Source organism: Crocodylus porosus, unplaced genomic scaffold (assembly GCF_001723895.1).
Source record: "Crocodylus porosus isolate Cpor-Errol unplaced genomic scaffold, CroPor_comp1, whole genome shotgun sequence".
In the NCBI taxonomy this organism is placed as follows: Eukaryota; Metazoa; Chordata; order Crocodylia; family Crocodylidae; genus Crocodylus; species Crocodylus porosus.
The window spans coordinates 93,249,582-93,268,764 of NW_017728947.1; the positions used below are offsets into that span (position 1 = coordinate 93,249,582).

General features: G+C 44.2%; 3 protein-coding genes across 7 annotated transcripts in view; 2 read left to right on the top strand and 1 right to left on the bottom strand.

The window, feature by feature from the left end:
* ATG2B (autophagy related 2B) overlaps window positions 1-12,964 on the bottom strand; it is a 70,178-nt gene extending 57,214 nt beyond the window's left edge. For 3 of the 5 annotated variants that reach the window (XM_019552477.1, XM_019552479.1, XM_019552478.1), the window contains exons 1-4: window positions 12,680-12,964; window positions 5,335-5,497; window positions 2,799-2,951; window positions 1,119-1,221 (exon numbers count right to left, since the gene is read on the bottom strand). In XM_019552477.1, coding sequence (XP_019408022.1) covers window positions 1,119-1,221; window positions 2,799-2,951; window positions 5,335-5,497; window positions 12,680-12,841 — 581 coding nt within the window. In that variant the 5' untranslated portion in view covers window positions 12,842-12,964. The remainder of the gene's footprint in view (window positions 1-1,118; window positions 1,222-2,798; window positions 2,952-5,334; window positions 5,498-12,679) is intronic. The other 2 variants (XM_019552476.1, XM_019552475.1) reach the window with 1 other exon arrangement.
* A 154-nt stretch (window positions 12,965-13,118) lies between these two features.
* On the top strand, window positions 13,119-16,699 carry GSKIP (GSK3B interacting protein). The gene is made up of 3 exons (XM_019552480.1): window positions 13,119-13,185; window positions 13,862-14,114; window positions 14,825-16,699. The coding sequence occupies exons 2-3, from the start codon at window positions 13,863-13,865 to the stop codon at window positions 14,984-14,986; spliced, it is 414 nt and encodes a 137-aa protein (XP_019408025.1). The 5' UTR covers window positions 13,119-13,185; window position 13,862; the 3' UTR covers window positions 14,987-16,699.
* A 1,667-nt stretch (window positions 16,700-18,366) lies between these two features.
* The window catches only part of AK7 (adenylate kinase 7), a 43,744-nt gene continuing 42,927 nt past the window's right edge, over window positions 18,367-19,183 (top strand). Inside the window, exons 1-2 of the mRNA XM_019552481.1 lie at window positions 18,367-18,488; window positions 18,687-18,869. Of these exons, the coding sequence (XP_019408026.1) occupies window positions 18,387-18,488; window positions 18,687-18,869 (285 nt within the window). The 5' untranslated portion in view covers window positions 18,367-18,386. The remainder of the gene's footprint in view (window positions 18,489-18,686; window positions 18,870-19,183) is intronic.

A 19,183-nucleotide genomic window follows, 5' to 3' on the forward strand; every position in this document is an offset into this window, starting at 1 on the left:
ATCTGCAATTCACAAGTTATATTGCATTAGACGTGACTGGTTCTGGCATCTTAAGAAAGAAAACAAATAATTAAGATTTTGTAAAACATTTGCTGGTTTTTGACTTTTTTCTTAAATGAATAATGACTTGCAAAAGTTCAGTGTCCAAAAATTGAGTTTTTTAAAGACCCGAGTTCCCCCTTCAGACCATTCTTTGTAACTGCCTGAGTTAACAACAGATGCTGCTGGGTGCTGAGCATTTAAAAAAAAAAAAATCAGCTCACTCAGCTGCCTCAGTGAGAACTATATAGTAGGGCTGTGCGAAAATTTGGTCGCTGATTAGATTCGGTGGAGATTTGGCCTGATTCGGCAGCTGAATCTGAACTGAATCAGGAAACCTTTTACTCTCTCCAAATCAAATTGGAACCTTCCAAATTGATTCAGAGAAATTCGATGATTCGGACATAGACACAGCTTTAAATGTTTTTCTACATATCTCAAGGTACCAGGTGGCTCATGAATGCTGAGATGCTGGGCTGCATGGAGTATCCCATGGGAGTGTGGGGGTATCCCCAGCATGCTTGGCAGCAGATCCGGAAGTGGACCAGAAGCACTTTCAGGTCCCCTGGGAACCCCCCAGCTCAGTGACTGGTGCCACCAGGGTCCCCCCATGGCCGATCACCAAGCCAGGGACAGGCAAGGGAGGGTCCCCCCCCCCCACGCACTAGGTGGTGGACCCGAAGTACTTGGTACCTCGAGGTATGTAGAAAAAACTATGGTCGAATCAGCACTGAATCTTCAGATTCAGATTTGGCTGAATTGAGTCTGGACAGTGATCCAAATCAGTGTATCAAATCACTATCCCTGAATCAGGCCGAATCCAACTCCAAATTGAATACGGCCCATTTCAAACACCCCTACTGTAAAGCACTATTATGTTTAGTAAATCTGGAAATGTTCCGAAGACTGCAATGTGAATAATCTTGATAAAAAGTGGGTTGGAAAGAGTTTACCAAAAAATTTATTACATTAAAATTAAACAGCGCAGATGATGTGGACGGTGCTCTACTGTATAGGGAGATATGTATAAGAGCGATACAGCCTCCTTTTTGTTTTCCAAGTTGTAAAAGGAATATTACCTTTCTACTCGGATTTCAAGTGCAGATCCACTTTTAGAATTTTCTGGCACATGTTCAATTCGCAACACAGTATCCAAAAACGTAACTTTCACTCTTCTTAGAACTGCAGTGAGAAAACAAGATGACAATATAGGTACAAAACAAACACAAAATCAGTGAGACACTTTGCCAACTTACATGAAGAAAAGGAAAGAATGTTCCTTTTCTTCTTTGTCTGAAACCTGATACTTATTCATTGGCAGAGTTATAATTAGATTTTAATATAATATCAAGGTTTCAGATGAGAATCTTGATTTCTACTAACAACCTTCTGTTTCTTTCAATTAGATATGCATAAAACTCAAGTGAAATCAAGACTAAAACTAATACCATGCTGCATCAAGGTACACAGTGTATTTTTCTTCAGATAAAAATAGTACAGAAGGCTCTTCAAGCAGTTTTTTTCATTTTAAGTCTACTAACCTAAATATTGATCCTGTTGTCACAGGCAGCGCTGAATTGGAACTGCCAAAACCAAGGTATCTTTTAAGTCAATGAAAATAAATGTCCAGACTTATACCAGTATTAGGCATATAAAACCTGGCCTCGATAAAGGTCTTGCTCAGCAAAATGTAGAAATAGGTTTTTCTTAACAGTAGTTTTATTTTCTTTAAAATAAAAGTACAAGTCTTATCCTCTTCTCCAGTTTGTAGGGGTGCATCAGTAGAGACTTTGAGCCAATACAGATAGCCAATGTTTAAGAAGGCATATCGGCCAATACCGATCTGATTTCTGATACACAGCCCAGCAGCTTGAAGAGCAGTGTCCAGCTGATACGTCTGTTGTGGTGGAAGGAAGGGTAAAAGGAAAGGGGTGGGGGGAGGCAGGCACTGCCCATCCAGGGTGAGGCAGGGCACAAAATGGAGCTTCAGCTTGTGTGAAGGGCATAACAGGGGATGGTGGCAGCTCCCACCCTGCATTCACCCTGGGAGGGCATCGGGGGGGCGTGTGCCCCCAGATCTGTGTGGGGCAAGGGTGGGCTGCCACTGCAGGCTGTCAAGCTCTTCCTGGGTGGGAGCTGGGCTGGGCTGTGCTTGGGATGGACAGTGACAGTGCTGGGAGGTGGGGGCAGCAGCCAGCTGAAAATTCACTGTAGCCTCCCCCAGCCCCGCCGCCTGCCCTTCCCCCCGCCAGGAAGAGCCCAGTGCATCCCAGCCCAAGGGGCACATGCCGTGGCTGTCCCATGCCCCACCCTGGCTGGGCAGCACCTGCCCCTGCCCCTAGGCCAGCCCCACTCCCCCCTCACTGTGGAGGCCTTGATCTGCTCCCCCTCATGCTCCTTCCCCCCCCCACCTCCTTCTACCACAACAGACTTACTAGCTGGATGCAGCTCTCCAAGCTGCTGGGCTGTGGTCCTTGCTGCCTATGTGTTGCATCGCATGCATCAGGTATTTATTGGCTACACTCAGGGAAAAAAGCTGATTTCTGATGCACTCAATTTTCTTTATATCAGTGCCAATCCAATATTGGACTGATGTATTGGTGCACCTCTACCAGTTTGTAATGTTAGGAGGCAGGGTCTCTGCTAACAAGTTGTAGAAGCCATAGCAAGTGAGCTCACACTTCTGTAATGCTGTAACATGGTGGGATTTGATTTAATGTAACCCGAGCTGTTCATTTAAAAGTCACAGTAAGGCATACCTGTTTCAATAGTTTCTGCAAACTTCTCAAGCCCTTCAAAAGGCTGAGATCCTTCTCCTTGTTCATCTGTCAATTTTTGACTCAGACACTCTTTTGCAAGCTGCATGCTGCTGGTCATAAAGCTTGACCAATACATAGGCTCAGACCCAGATGCTGTAGAATAAAGTAATTCTTAATTTGGCTGTAGAAGTTATAAACACAACAAAACAGATGATACAGATAAAATAGCTATCTTCAGGGACCTACCCAATGAAATATTGTTCTGTAGCTACCTTGGTCCTTGTTTAGTCTAGAATATAACATTTGATATTAGCAGGTTAGCTAAAACAAGTTAATGTGTTTTAGAAGTATAAAATGGAGCAAGCACTCTGCCTTTAACAAAAGCTGCACCACTCAACCTTAAAAGTTTAATGCATCTTTTCTTCATTAGGCTTTTAAAACACTCTTAACATCACATTTTTAAATTTTAGTCTGGAGAAACCTTAGATGGAAGTTAATATTGTTACAATCATGTTAAGTAGTAGAAGCTTGTCCTAACCTAACCAGCTGCCAGAAGATAATCAACAAAGGTTTAGTGCTACCACCTAATTCAGTGTAATGTTAGTATATATTAAATGGAGACCAGGCATATTACTTAAGTATAAAAAAGGGGAAAAAACAGCAGCTACCCAAATAAAGCCAACCTGACTATAAATATGCTGCTTCTACTCTCTGTCACAACAGAGAGTATTTCATATGGGGTCAGGTATCTAAATCTTTTAAGAAGGATATCAATATATATATTTCCTCAATTACATAGCTTCGTGGAAGAAAAAAGCAAACATATAGCCAGGAAAAAATAACCCCACCAACAAAAGAAGGCAATTTCTAATAAGGGAAAGAAAAAGCACAAGCAATGACAATTCCTTCCCTTTGTCTCCAAGAAACAGTGGCTCTCTCTTTCCAAGTGAAGAAATAATGTAAAGAATCACTTATTACTGATGAACTGATTTCCAAATAGTCATTATTTTTTGCTTAAATACTAAATTCTAACACCAATATGAAGGTCATGCCACGTATCTGGTCAGTCCTATTACTCACTTATTCTTGTAAACTGTTTAGCTTAAGGCCTTGTTACATGGCGATTTTGGACAGCTCCTGGAGTTCTTAACCCCTGGATTGTCCACACATTAACACCTGAAACTAGTTTTAATCATGCTTTAGATACCTTAAAGTTATGCCACTCCAGCCTAGGTTTCCCTCTGATCCATGTTACCCATGTTACATTAACTTGTGGATACTCTAGGTTACACATTTGTATAAACATCCCCTCACACTTCCCCCACTGGCCCAGACAGAGTCCACTGCCCAGCCCCCGCCCCAGCCCCCTCCCCCCGCCCGCACCATAGAGCTCTACTCACTGCCCTCCTCCCCCTACTTATTTGTGGCTGCTCCTACTAGCTGTTCCAGAGGAGCAGGTAAGGAAAGGTTAACCCGCCTGACCAGCCTTCATTGCTGCTGCTGCTCTCTGGGCAGGCTCAGCCTGAAGCAGAGCAGTAGCCCAGCAGCAGTGGCAGCACAGGGGCAGGGCAGACAGGTTAACCCTCCTCTGTCTGCTCCCCCATGACAGATAGTATAGTCAGGTGCAAACAAGGGGGAGGAGGGCTGTCAGGGAGCCCTGGGGGTGGTGCGGTAACTGAGAGAGCCCTAGTAGGCAGGGAGCTTGGAGGAATGGGAGGCAGATGGATTCTTACCTTTAGTCCTCCGGGCCCCTGCTGGCCTGAATGTGCAACTGCTGCAAACTCAAGCTAGCACTAACACTGATCATCACTTGTGCAGTTCACAATGTAATGTGTAACAAGGCCCTTACATTATCAAGTAAAAATTGCTCAAGCCTTAGTTCTAACAAAAAAAAAAAGAATGAAATTCAGGAGAACAAAAACATTTGTCATTTTGTTTAAACTATTTGAAGACTATTTGCAAAGTAGTAGTAAAGCTCATGCTTTCTCACAAAGCTCATGCTTTCTCACTTCTATACGACTTAAAAAGGCAAGGAAAAATGTTTTTCCCTTTCCTCCATACAAAATTCAGGTCCTCTGTAGTCTCAAAAGATGCAACAGGATACAGTACACTATACATATTTAAAAAGTTTAAATAAGCTCTAAGGATGTTTGTGTAACAGTTTCCATTCATAAACAAAACTGCCTCAAGTTTTCAACAAGCGGTTTAATAATGGATGACAGCAAAGTATTTTGGGCAGGTTAAGTAATGGTTAAATTTTAATCAGTACCAGCTGAACTAATGTAGTACCCATGCAGACACAGACAAGTTGAAACAGTCCAATCAGTCCTTTGTGCAGTGTTATTAAACATTAAGCCTGAATTTTAGGAATAAAAGTATTTATTAATATTATTGTAGCAACCAAAATATGCTAGACAGTAAGTTAGCACACAGAACTGGTTGAAATAAAACTGTCATTATAATCTCTTAACTTCTTAATATTGTTGATAACCTTCAGTGAAAGCCACTGACCCATGAGATCATAAAATGAACCTACCTAGACGAGGCCTTGGCCTGAAGACCATCTCTAATCCTTTCACTTCTAGTGCACAGTTATCCTGTAGCAATGACCCCCAGGGAACGGACAAAGAAATAGTCTGGATAAATCCCTCCGTAACTTCTAGAGGTGCATCTGCTGACTCCAGGATCTCATTTAGACACTAGAAGAAAAAAACTCTAAATCATGCCCATAACTGTGAAAATTATAGTCACTTACTGGCAGCAACATCTTTAGCATCTGATAAAAGGCATTAAATTAACACATTTAATAGACTGGCAGTTTTCTTGCATTTTTGGTTCCAGGAGTACAACATATTACACACTAAAATTTTAACAGAATAGTATTCTATCTGCAGATGTGTTTGTGATCTATGCAACTACACTGTTCCAAAAAATTTCTCATTTTTAAGAATATTATAGTAATGAAACAGAAGTTAACAATTCCTTTATAAAAATCACACTAAATTTTAAGAAAGGCTGATGTGGACCATGTTCCGTAACAGCTCTCCTGGTAGAGACAATGACTGTACAGGTATTCACTTAGAGCACATACCAACTGCCGATGCTTCCTCAGCCTGACTAAGGGTATTTAGACCAAAAGCTTGCAAAGAAGATTATTTCCAACTTTATGAGCTGGTCTAAGATATTAGATTTACCTAAAGAACTTTGTCTGCAGGTGTTCACATAGTTCCCATTGAAACCAAAATGGTGATTTTGGGACAAAAATAACCCATCTCCAATCAAGTCACTCACAGAATCATAGAAAATTAGGGTTAGAAGGGACCTCAGAAGCCCATCTAGTCCACTTACCTGCTCAAAGCAGGACCATCCCCATCAAGGTTTTGTCTACCCAGGTCTTAAAAACATCCAAGGATATTCCACCACCTCTCTACGTATCCTGTTCCAGTGCTTTCATAGATTTCATAGACATTCGGGCTGGAAGGGACCTCACAAGATCATAGGGTCCAGCCCCCTGCCCATGGGGCAGGCAGATGGGGTCAAAGGATCCCAGTAAGACAGGCATCAAAGTGCTTCTTGAAAGCATCCAGAGTAGGTGCTTGCACCTCCTCTGGGGGGTGTCTATTCCAGGCCCTGGGGACTCGGACAGGAAAGTTTTTCCTTATGTCCAGCCTAAAACGGTCTTCTAGGAGTTTGTGACCGTTGGACCTCGTCTTCCCTTGGAGTGCCCTGGTGAACAAACGTTCTCCCAGCTCCTGATACTCCCCTTATGTACGTATAGGCTGCCACCAAGTCACCCCTGAACCTTCACTTCTCCAGGCTCAAGAGCGCTATGGCACTTAGCCTCTCCTCATAAGGCCTGCTCTCAAGTCCTCTGATCATGTGTGTGGCTCTCCTCTGGACCCTCTCAAGCTTCTCTTCACTACCTTCCTCATAAGAAAGTTTGTCCTACTATCTAACCCAGGGGCAGGCAATTATTTTGGGCGGAGGGCTGCTTACTGAGTTTTGGCAAGCCATCAAGGGCCGCCTGACAGGCAGCTTAGGGTGGATAAATATTAATTTTCTAAATTTTTTAGGGGCCCCATGGGCCAGATAGAATGGCCTAGTGGGCTACACCCAGCCCATGGGCCACATTTTGCCCACCCCGATCTAACCTAAACTTACTTTGCTGCAACTTGAGACCATTGCTCCTTCTTCTGTTACCTGTTACCACTGAGAACCCCCCTCCAGGTTGAAGGATGCTATTAATTCCGCCTCCCTGCCCCCAGTTTTCTCTTCTCCATACTAAATAAACCCAGTTTCCTCAGCCTCTCTGCACAAGTCATGTACCCCAGACCCCTATTTTCGCTGCCCTCCACTAGACTCTCTCCAATCCTTTCTGTAGTGGGGAGCTCAAACCTGAACACAGCACCCCAGACGTGGCCTCCCAAATGCTGAATAGAGGGGAATAATCACTGCTGGCAACACTTCTGCTAATGCAGCCCACTATGCTATTAACTTTCTTCACAACAAGGTCATGCTGTTGGCTCATATTCAGCTTCCTGTCCACTGTAACCTCCAGTGTCTTTTCTGAAGAGCTGCTGCTTAGCCTGTCAGTCCCAATCTGCACCAGTACAAGTTTTTGCACTTGTCCTTATTGCACTTCAGGAGATTTCTTTTGGTCCAGTCCTCCAATACATCTAGGTCTCTCTGAATCCCAGCCCTACACTCAAGTGCATCTCCTCAGCTTTGCATCATATGCAGACTTGTTGAGGGTGTAAACCAGCCCATCTTCCAAATTGTTGATGAAGTTATTGAAAAAAACCAGCCCCGGGATTGACTCCTGGGGCACTCCACTTGATATCAGCTGCCAACCAGACATCAAGCCACTGAGCCCAACAATCCAGCCAGTTTTCTATCCACCTCACAGTCCATTCATCCAACCCGTACTTCCTTAGCTTGCCTGACAGAATATTGTGGGAGACTGCATCAAAAGCCTTGAGAAAGGCCAGGTATATCATATCCACTGCTCTCCCCACATCCATAGAGCTAGTTATTTCCTTAGAGATTTCCTGAGGACCTGCTCCAAGATTTTTCCAGGGACTGAGGTAATGCTTACCAAAATGGAGGTCCCTGGATCCTCCTTTTTCCCTTTCTTAAAGATGGGCACTATATTTACCTTTTTTCAATCATCTATGACCTCCCCCGCTCACCACAAGTTTTCAAAGAAAATGGCCAGTGGCTCTGCAATCACATCAGCCAACTCCCTCAGCAACCTTAAGTGAATCATGTCCTATGGAAATGTACATATTCAGGTTTTCTATACAGTCCCTAACCTATTCTTTCGCCACTGATGGCTGATCACCTCCTCCCCAAACTGTACTGTCAGGTGCAGCAGTCTGGGAACACTGAAGTGAAAAGGGCATTGAATACTTCAGCCTTTTCTGCATCCTGTCACTAGGTTGCCTCCCTCATTTAGTAAAGGACCCACACTTTCCCTGATCTTCCTCTTGTTGCTGACATACTTGTAGAAACCCTTCTTATTACCCTTCACATCCCTTGCTAGCTACAACTGCAACTGTGCTTTGGCCTTCCTGATTTCATCCCTGACTTCCAGAGCAATACTCTTACACTCCTCCCTAGTTATTTGTTCAAATTTTCACTTTTTGTGTTTTAGCTTATTGAAAACTTCCTGCTCAGCCACGCTGGTTTTCTGCCATACTAGCTAATCTTCCTGCACATCAGGATGGTTCATTCCTGAACTCTCAGCAGTGGCATAGCATGGGTCTCCAGCTCCTGGGGGCCAATGCTTACATTTGCACCCATCCCCCTTCCACAGCAGACTGCAGAGCAGGGGAGGAGGGTGTCCCCGGCAGCTGATCACTTTGGGGAGGGGGGCAGCAGCCAATAGCCAAGCCTGGAAGTGCTGGCAGTAAAACTGGAAGTGCCAGCAGGGGAGCAAGCATCCCCTGGTGGGCCTGGCTGGCACACCCCCACAAGCCAGAACCCAGGGACATGCCCCCCGACCCCATCACTACACCACTGACCCTCAGTAAGATTTCTTTAAAGTACAGCTAACTCTGCTAGATTCCTTTTTTAATTTATGACAAATAACGCCCCCCCCAAAATAAAACTGTCTACAAAATCTTCTAGACTGGTTAAAATACATCGATATAAATTACTCCTTAAATTAATTCAGTGCAACTTTCTCATGTGGACAAACCACTGCTCAGTTCTATACCTGTAAGATTTGAGCCATGTGCCTCAATTGTGCAAACAAGCAGCCTGACTTTCAGCCATGGACAGTCCCAATGGTTTTAATTTAACTAGTAATCAAGGTGTCAAAGTTAAATAAAGGTGTAAGTATTTGCAGGATTGATAGCTTACAAGTCACTATTAAGGTATGCTCAAAAAAGGTTCTGAATGCATTTATTATAAGATGTAATCTTAAAATAAAATGTGGTTGAAAACAGGCTGTTAGAAACTTACAGAAAGCAAGAAAAAATATGTTATCATTCTTGTGTCTGCAACTGTCAGTTCCTCTCTCTAGACCTTTGCTTTAACATAATTTTTAACCATAAATCTTTCTTGCTTCCATTCTTAAAAATCTGTTTTTCAACCGTGTTCTGCTCTTTTTAGTGTCTGTGTTCCAATATCCAAAAAGCAATGGAAATAGTCCAACGGATTAAAACAGAAGCTGAATCAGTCCTTGAAATGGTTTTGGGAGGTAATAATTTGATTTCTCAAGACATGATTGATCAAGATTCAATATAGCTCAAACAGCATCTTGAATAATTGATCATTTATTTTAAACTTCAATCAAGAGCATGTAATCAACAGCAGAAATAATTAGCATGCATTAAAACTTGCTAATTGTGTAAAACAAGGCTTAAATACAACCTATGGTATTTCAGAAGTATTTTAGCTATCTAGTACACATATTGTAACAAAAGCTACATATCAAAACCACTTTTGCATGAATCTTTTTTCAGACTTTCTCTAACGCTGTCTTCTGGAAACAGAGGAAATCTTTTTTTTTTTCTTCTACCTTTCCTGCTATATTTAAAGCAAATTCTTCTTTACTATTATTGAACAGCAAAAATGCAAGTGAATGTTCTTTACTGCTAAAACCATTCATAAGAAAAAAATGAGCATCTGCTTAGGAACTGAATGATTCTGGATAATTCAAAAATAAAATTAAAAATAAAAACCCCGAACATCCTTATATTTCTGTTTGAGGAATTTCCAACTAAGTATATAAAGAATAGATGTGGATGGCATGCAGAATTATACTTTGAAAAATAACAGCATAAGTAGCAGCACAAAAAAGCATTTAGTATATTTTTTAAGTCTCATGACCTAGGAACTAAATTTTGATTTTTTATTATACGGTGCAAGCCCTTTGGGGCTAACAAGGCTTTGTAAGCATATTCAAAGCCAAAAGGTTTCTCTCTGTATTCTAGAAACACTGAGACAATCTTATGAACAACAGGCAATATGTTCAAGTATTAAGCTAATAGCCAAAGCATCCACAAACCAAAACTAAAATAACATAATTTGTCTACAGCCTCCTTGATGATATATAAATAACAAGTTTCAAATGGCTAAGAGGAAAAACACAGCTGTAGCACTTCCACAACATCTGCTTTTGCAATTTTGTGTCATGCATGAGAAAGTTATATCCACAGAACAGAACATACACTATTAATTTACAAGCTAGAAAGCAAAGCCTGGGAAAAAAAAGCTGTTCTCCAAGTTTGATAATTAAAATAATAAATATTATATGCATATTCTACTAAATTCCTTTTGTATGCCAATTCCTTTAAACAAATTTGGAAATCATGGTGTTTACAGTCCAAGTATCGTATAGTGAAACTAGTAAATAATTTCGATTTCCACTAGAGGGCACTGTCATCTAATTAAGACTATCATCCGTTTTCCTGCCACCTCACAAACCGGAAAGAAAAAAATAACACTTAGCATTTGCAAAGCATCTTTCATCTGAAGTTCTGAAAAATTCACTTATAGTTATAAAGCACTTGCAATACTCCTAAGTAGTAAGAAAACAAACCACCTTACTCACACACATGCAAGATTAGATTTGTAAATGAAGGATTGTGACCATTAAACAAAACCAGATTCCAACAGTTCACACAACAGGAAATCTTAAAGCAGTCCATTACATTATAGCCTGTAAGAGTGATCATCCAAAGCTTTCCTGGCTGCTAAAAATAGGCAAGAGTTCCTGACTCTCATACTTACAGAAGTCAACAACTCCTGGGAAGATAGCAATTTATCAGCTTTGCAAAAATCCAAGTATTCAGATCTGTATTCTCACACCATGAACCTTCCCAACAGCTGCCAATGTCTATTTTGTCATTTCTGAGCAAACTGCTTTAACTGTTTAAAACTGTTTCAGTTGCCTTTATACAAGAATCTGTTAAATAAACAACTTATGTTCTGACCGTTGTCAATCTCATCTTAGCCATGGATATCTACCTAGTTTGTCATACAACTCTGTCTCTAGAATTTCAGAAGTCAAACACAAAATCCTAATAATTTGTCTTAGGGTCTGTGCAGTTATAGGTAAATGACACTGAGATTGTGAGGAAGAACAGAAGTGGATGCTGCATCTAGATAGCTCTGATGAACAACCACACCTCTCTCTGTCTTCCAAACTGTCACCTACGGTGTCCCACAGGCCTCAGTCCCTGGTTCAACATTGACATTTAATATTACAGACCATGCTGACACACCCAACTATCGCAACATAGAAGAGAAATCAGGAGGCAGACAATGACTGGCTAACTATTCCCAAATCCATGGAATCTAAAAGCAGGCAAAACAAGCAATGTTTTGAAGAGAAGGAGACAGGCAGACAAGGTTCTTTGGGCAGACGTGACATCTTTTATTAGACCAATAAAAAAAAAAAAAAAAAAATCACATCTACCCAAAGAACCTTGCCTGCCTTTGTCCTTAGATCAACACACCTACAACCAACAACCCTGCAAAGAGAAGGAGAAAGCGTCCTGGAGAACTACCAGGCTGTCCCCCATTAGAGGACAGCAGCCCCCCCAGTCCAAGAGCGAGAGTTGGGTGCAGACCACTCCGTGTTACTGGACTCTTTAGACCAGGGGTTCCCAAAGTCTGTGCGAGCAAGGGCACATTTGAATTTAAAAGAAAAAGCAGCAGGCACCAATACGAATATTAAAGTTTAGAATTTAGATCAATCCGATCATTTCATCCATTACTTAAAATTGCATTAGATCTGCAACTTCAAAATGCAGCTTCCCTTTACTTTGTATTCTTTTGAAGTTTTATCCATAGCACCCAGGGACACCCCACTGGGAACTGCTGCTTTAGGCTGTGTCAGTAAGTGCCTGTGTAAGGGCTGCAAAGCTTTCAAGTGGTTCAGCTTCCCTACCTACCTTCAGCAAAGCAGAAGCCAACTCCCCTGAGTTCCTGGCATTTGCTCACAAGTCCCTCCTCTGTTTCAAGACTGAGGCCCCATGTTTTGCACCGCTCCAGGTGGTTTCTCTGCACAAGCATGGCCCTTTGTGATTGTCACAACATCAGAGTACCCTCCATTCACAGCAAGTGGCAATGTCCACCCAAATCAAGCCCCCACTGCTCCCAGCTCCGGAAAGGCTGCATCCAGACGCAGCTGTGAGGCTGTTTCAAGGCCGTACAGTACCTAGCTGGGGCTGCCATGGCACCGTCAGCTGTCAGCCCACAGGGCTCAGGGCCGCCTGGCCCAGACCAGCCCCTGCCTGCCCCCGGCAAAGCCCCATGTCTTGGCTCCGTGCCCTTCATGTCACTCACGTTTTGCTTGTACTGAAACCAGGGGCAGAAGAGAACCTCCAGCTGCAGCCCAGGGCCCTGCTTTTACTGGCGGCATTGCTTACCCACTTGTCAAGCGGGACCTGTGCCAGGGAACCGGTGCCCTGGTACAGGTCCAGGCTGAGCTGCTCCAGGCTAAGCTTCTCCTGCAGGAAGTGGCCGAGGTAGCGCTGCAGCAGGTAGCGGCAGGCCCGCTTCTTGATGGACTCGGAGAAGGGCCACGGCATGGCGGCTGCGGCCGGGGGCTGCTCGGCCCCGCTCGGCACCAGGCCCCGCACCCCTCAACGACAGCGACAGCGCGCGATCACGACCCGCCCCATCCTCACACCGATACCGAAACCACCGCCGTCTTCTCGGCCCCGCGCGTCGCCCCTCCCCACGCACCGAACCTGCCCGCGCGCCCCCAGCACCCCCCCCCCAACCCCGCACCGACCAGCGGTGACGCGCGCAAGACCGGAAGTGACATCACAGCACGGGGGAGGAGCGGCGGAAGTGTGCCGCCAGTGGGTGGGGATGAGGCGGAACAGGGACGTCAGACTTTTCAGACGCCGTCCGGCCGTGGAGGGGTGAGGTGCGTCTGGTCTGCTTCTCTCTCCCTCTGGTCGAAGGGCCTTACAGACCCACCCGGGAAAGCGGAGAACCTCAGAGCTCCTGTGTGCGAGCGTCTCGGGGTGGAGCCGGCAGGGGACGCTCTGCGAGCTGCTCCGGCAGCGTCCAGCGGGGCTCGAGTACTGCGGCTGGGGTGATGCGGCCCCGCCGGCCTGGGAACGCGCCGGGCGCGGGGCAGCAAAGAGCTGTTGTTACGGGCGTGTTGCCTTAAGCTTAGCTAATCCGCTTGGCTCCCGGAGCAAGTCTCGGCTTGTAAATAATCTATTAGTCACTTTCCTTTTTGGCAGCGACCGGGGCGGGTTTGGCTGCAGGCAGCATTTGGTTGCGCAGCATGCTGCGGACCGGAGGGATCTTGTTTAAAGCTAAATCATGATGTTTGGTGGAGAAGTGTCCCCGAAGAGCCGCGGGGGAGGGGGAGTGATTTAGTGAGCTAGACGGGGACTTTGTGGCTTAATCTGAATGGCTCATTGAACAAAACTGTGGCCTCTGAAAGACCTGATTGATCTTTGTTTTCTACAAGATGTGTCCCTGGCAGAATGAGCTGGTGTCACAGTGTGTCTGTTTGCTTATTACATCGTTCATGGTGCAGAGTTGGCTTTATGGACTGATGACACTAAACATGGGATTTCTGCTTGCAGAATGGAGCTGGATCCCATGGAGCTGTCCAACAACACAGAGTTTGAAGAGGATCCTGAATATAAGGATTTTGAAGGAACTGATGTGAAGGATATGAGACTAGAGGCAGAAGCTGTTGTGAATGATGTACTGTTTGCTGTCAGCAACATGTTTGTGTCAAAAAACCTTTCCTGTGCAGAGGATGTAGCATATATCAATGTGGAAACCAGGGAAAGGAACAGGTATTGCCTGGAGCTCACAGATGCAGGACTTAGGGTAACTTTGTTTGTTTATCCTTTATAAAGCTTCTTTGTTTAAAATAGACATGAGCTGAAAGGAATCTAATAAAGGATCTCTGTCACCAGAGCATTGTAATCTTTTCCCTTCTGCCTGTTTCTGAGAACCTGTTTTATGCTTTCATGCCTCCCTAGGAAGCTGAACTAATCATTTTTTCCCCAAACTAAGGGAGGAATATAGGAAGTGTCTTGTTTTGTTTTTTAAAAACCTGTGCAGACCGGTTAGGGTGGTAGCTGATGCTGGAGAAGCTTGCTGACTTCCTGTATTTCAGTCTTTGGGTCCCATAGCTAATAAATGCAGAAGGTGTTGAGAAATGCATAATATTAAGCTACTAAACACTTTGACAAAAAAGTTGCAATTTATTTCTTTAAACTCAAATATTTATTTCTGTGCATGCAACTGCTGTTCAGGTAATTTAAACTGCTTGGGTAAATACCTGTTGTAAGGATTTTCCCCAAAACGCAGATAACCCAGTGTTTATTAGTATTCTCAATCTTTGAGGAAGGTGGGGAGAGGGGAATATATTGGAGATGGATTTAATTGAGTGATTACCAAGGTCCCAGGTAGAAAAGGACTTTGTGTTTTAATATACTAATGGGTTTAGTTAAATTTTGTGATTCCCTTATGTTTCCTGTCATGATATGACTTCGTTTCATGAGGAAAATGTAATGCTGGTCTCCTTACTGCAGGTGGTGGGCTATGCTTTTGACCAGGCTGATGATAACTTACAAACTCCATACCATGAGACTATCTACTCCTTATTGGACACTCTTAGCCCAGCATATCGTGAAGCTTTTGGAAATGCACTTCTACAAAGACTGGAAGCTTTGAAAAAGGATGGGCAATCATGATTCAAATGATGATGAACATCTCTTGAGGAAGGTTTATTGCATGTAAGATTTCTTAGTAAGATGTTTCTTCAAGTTATCCTAAGCTTCGGTTTTGTTTTGTTTTTTTGTATAAACTTCTAGGCTTTTATCATGCAGTAAGACTTAGCTGAAATATTGCTACAGTTGATCTGTATAGATAACAAAGCCATTTATGCTACCTTGAATTGAGATTGGAGCCTTTTTTTAGTTTAATTTTTACTACAGATAATTAGCTAAAATGACTTGCCTTCTACACAGTTTGAAGAAATTTGTTCTCTTTGCAATGCACTGTTACTTATTAAGATATTTCTTAACTGATGCTCTTTAAATCTTGATACCATGTATGAAAGTGTTACTGCTTTCGTTATTGTAACTCACCTAAACATTGAAAGAATATATGAAGTTCTGAACTACTTGCTTTAGCTAATTAATGTGAATTGCTGTTATGCTGAGAACAAAATTCTCAGCACAATTTTTTTTGTGCTCAGCCCTGGAAGCTCATAGCTTCATTGACAGAACGCACAACTTTCACCAACATTCTGTATCAAAGAGTAGGTGTCTGAATTTAAAGGCAAGACCCAGTATTATTCAGTGTGCCCGTGTATGCCACAAACTTTAAAGTAAGATGAACTGTTGGCATATTCATATGTCATCAGAATCAAAAACAAGTACAGGAGTAAGCCAGGATGTAACAGGCTATACTTAAAAACAACTTAAATCTGCTATAATGAGATGTTCTGTGGGTTTTGGAACATTTAGGTCCATTTACTACTCCAAATGCACTCTTACATTATGTACAGCATAGCTTTTTTGCTTTGGGCTTTACTTCCTATAATGCAGTACTTCAGCTTTTCCCATGTTTCTTCTTCCTCCTTATCTGTATAGCGTCCTGTCTTAAAGAACAGTAAGTATGCGATGTAATGTTGCATTGCATGTTTCACATAGCCTTTGATTTTTGAATCCAATGTTGAACTGGAAAACCATATTACCTATATTTTCTATCTTGTAACTAGAGCACAACTCCTTACAAGCTTTTTGTGCTACTGTAAGTTTTCAAGTGCATATTGAATAATAGACTAACTAAATACAGCTGATCTAAGGTACCAGTACTATGGAACTAACCTTCTGTAATATCATACAGTTTGTACATTATTCAGTGTTTTATGCATCTCTCCAAGTATTTCTGTTTTGTTCTTTCAAGCTAGGAACAAAGTGAGTGCGACTAGAGAGAGAGGGGATTAGATCAGCTGGTACAAGCAAAAATACTCCAGAGACTTCTGTGGCATTAGACTGACTTACACCAGCTGAGACTAATCTCTTTTTAATTGGAAGGATTAGTTAATGTAGTTGTGCATTTATTATAGTGTTCATAGGTGGTGCTTATAATTATGACTAAGAAGACACCTGCAGTCTAACATTTCTGCGTTCAGGTGCTTTAATCTTAATATTTTCATTGAATTTTTTGTTTTAGGTCAAAACATTTTCATGTTAATCTGCTTTAAAGTTAATGTATATTCTCAGGCTTTAAGAGTTGTTCAGATGTTTTTGCACAATTTTTTGTGGCATGTGCTTACTCCTCTGTGAGGAAAATGTACGCTGCCATGTTTATATCTGAATAATTTTACAACTAATGTACCTGCTTTGTATTATTTCAATGATTAGATAACTAAATAAATGCACAAACATGTATGGTCAGCTTTTTCTTCTTGTGAAATAAATTTTACTTAAGTTGTGCATATTTAAGCATACTTAACTGCAAGTCCAAGTAAACAAACAAGACCTGTGGTGGTTTTGTATACCAGCATCTCAATGCTTTAAAGTAGCTGCTGAATAGAATAGTGATATATGACAACAGAAAAAGGGTAATGTAGGGGAAAGCTCTAGAAGCTCACAGGCAAATTTCAAAAGCAGTAGTGGATGATTAGTAATTCTTCAACATCCAGTAAAATGGATATGGAAGAAGAGTGCAGTGACTGAACTCAACAGTAAACCACAAAAGTATTTTACAGAAAATTTGTTTCTTCTTTAAACAGCTGAGTAAGAAACAAGACTGAGATACTATAAAACAATCTTAATCCTTAATCATTACACTTAAAACTAGGTTCATGAATAGATGTGCTGTCACTTTTTAAATTCAGATTAATTACTTCCAAGACTCCAATTAGCAGTGTCTAATCATCTAATGAGTCAGTGCTGTAGGATAACTCTTCAAAAGCTGTTCAGTAACATTTGGAAGAATGCAGTTACTCAGACACACACAGATGGTGTGGTGCCCTCCTCGTGACTGCTCTGTATTGTTTGAACTCCACTTATGGTTGGAAAGCTGCTGCCAAGGAGGATATACTGATTCAGAGCTGCAGATGCATAGCTGTTAGGGGCTGGAAGGGACCTCCTGCAATTATCAGGTCCTGCCCCTCTGCAGTTGGGTAGGGAAGACGGCTGGGATCATGCCCCCAGCAAAGTGCATATCAAGACATTTTCTGAATATCTCCAGGGACTGTGCCAGCTCTGGGCAGAGTCTGTTCCAGACCCTCCACACTCAAATTGTAACGCTTTCCTCACTTCATCTGCATAGTGAAAATATATGAAGTTGTAATGTGACAGACATAACACCTCAACATAACTGAATTCTTGAGGGCAGCAGGAGCTTGGTAAACAACCGTTTGCTAGGGAAGACCAGGGCCATTGGATACAAACTCCTGGAAAGCTGCTTCAGGCTTAATACCAGGAAAAACTCTTTCACAATTAGAGCGTGGAATAAACTCCCAGAGATGGTGCAGTCACCTACCCTGGAGGTTTTTAAGTTGAGACGGGACAGTCACCTCGCTGTGGTCCCCTAACCCCAGTTGTCTTCCTGCCTAGAGCAGGAGAGGGCTGGACCTGAGGATCTGCGGGGTCCCTTCCAGGCCCTGACAGACTGTGAATCACATGCACTGAAGTTAAAGTAAGTACCTCGTCGCCGGGCTTTGGACGCCGCTCCGAGCACAGGTCCCGCACGTGCAGCTCAGCACGGTGAATGCAAGTGTTACCAAAGCCTCTCCAGCACCCTGTGAGCGGCGTGTTTCTAGACCCCCCCGCCCGGCTCCCCCTGTAGTTACGGAGGAGCGCTGACCCTGAGAGGAAAGAGCCGGCTCCTGTCCCTCCGCGCGGGGGCTTCTCAGTCCGCTGGGCCCGTGCCAGCTCCTCGGTGCCGTCCACCGGGTTGCGCGGGCAGAGCTCTTCCGCCGCTGCGGCAGGGCAGGGCTCCGGCGCGCCGCCGAGGGGCCGCGTCCTGGTCCCGGCTGCAGCCCCCCCGCGCTGTGGCCGCGGCTCCGCCCCCTCCGCGGGGCGGGGCGGGGCGGGCGCCGTCTCCTAGGAACCCAGCGGCTTCCCGGCCGCGGCCATGGCTGGGGCGGTTGCAGGCGCCGCGTCGGAGGCGGCCGCGCGGAGCTGCCGCGTCTTCCTCAACCACCTGGACTCCTACGGCGGCGGCAACATCGGCAAGGTGGCCCGGGGCCGCCCACGGGCCGGGTCCCCAACCCAGGGGCTGTGGTTTGCAGCTCTCCTGGCAGCAGGGCTGTCTGGGGGCCAAGGAAGACAGCTGGGCGGGGGGCTCCTCTCGTCACCCGTTGAGGGGTAGTGGCTTTGCCCGTTGAGGCGCTGTAACCTGCCCTCCTTTCTGCTCTTCCCTTTGGGCCACCAGTATCTGTCCAGGTGCGTGGTCGGGGCCTCACTGGAGGAGGTGGTGGAGGATGAGGAGGAGGACGATGAGGCCAAGTCGGCTGGAGAAGCCAGCAGCAAGCCGAAGGCAGGCGTCTATCAGATCGTGGGGACCCTGTCTCAGGCTGGGAGCACGAAACCCGACTTTGCTGAAGAAACGTACACTGTAAGTGGCAGCCGCAGCCATCCAGGCAGCAGCTTAGCAGGGGTCATTCACCCCAGATGGATCTGCCAGGACTTTCATAGACATTTGGGCTAGAAGGGACCTCGGAAGATCATCGAGTCCAGCCCCCTGCCCAAAGGGCAGGAAGTCAGCTGGAGTCATAAGATCCCAGCAAGGTGAGCATCCAATTTGCTCCTGAAGGTGTTCAATGTGGGTGCTTGAACCACCTCCAATGGCAGACTGTTCCAGACCTTGGGGGCTCGGACAGTAAAGAAATTCTTCCTTATGTCCAGCCTGAAACGGTCTTGTAGTAGTTT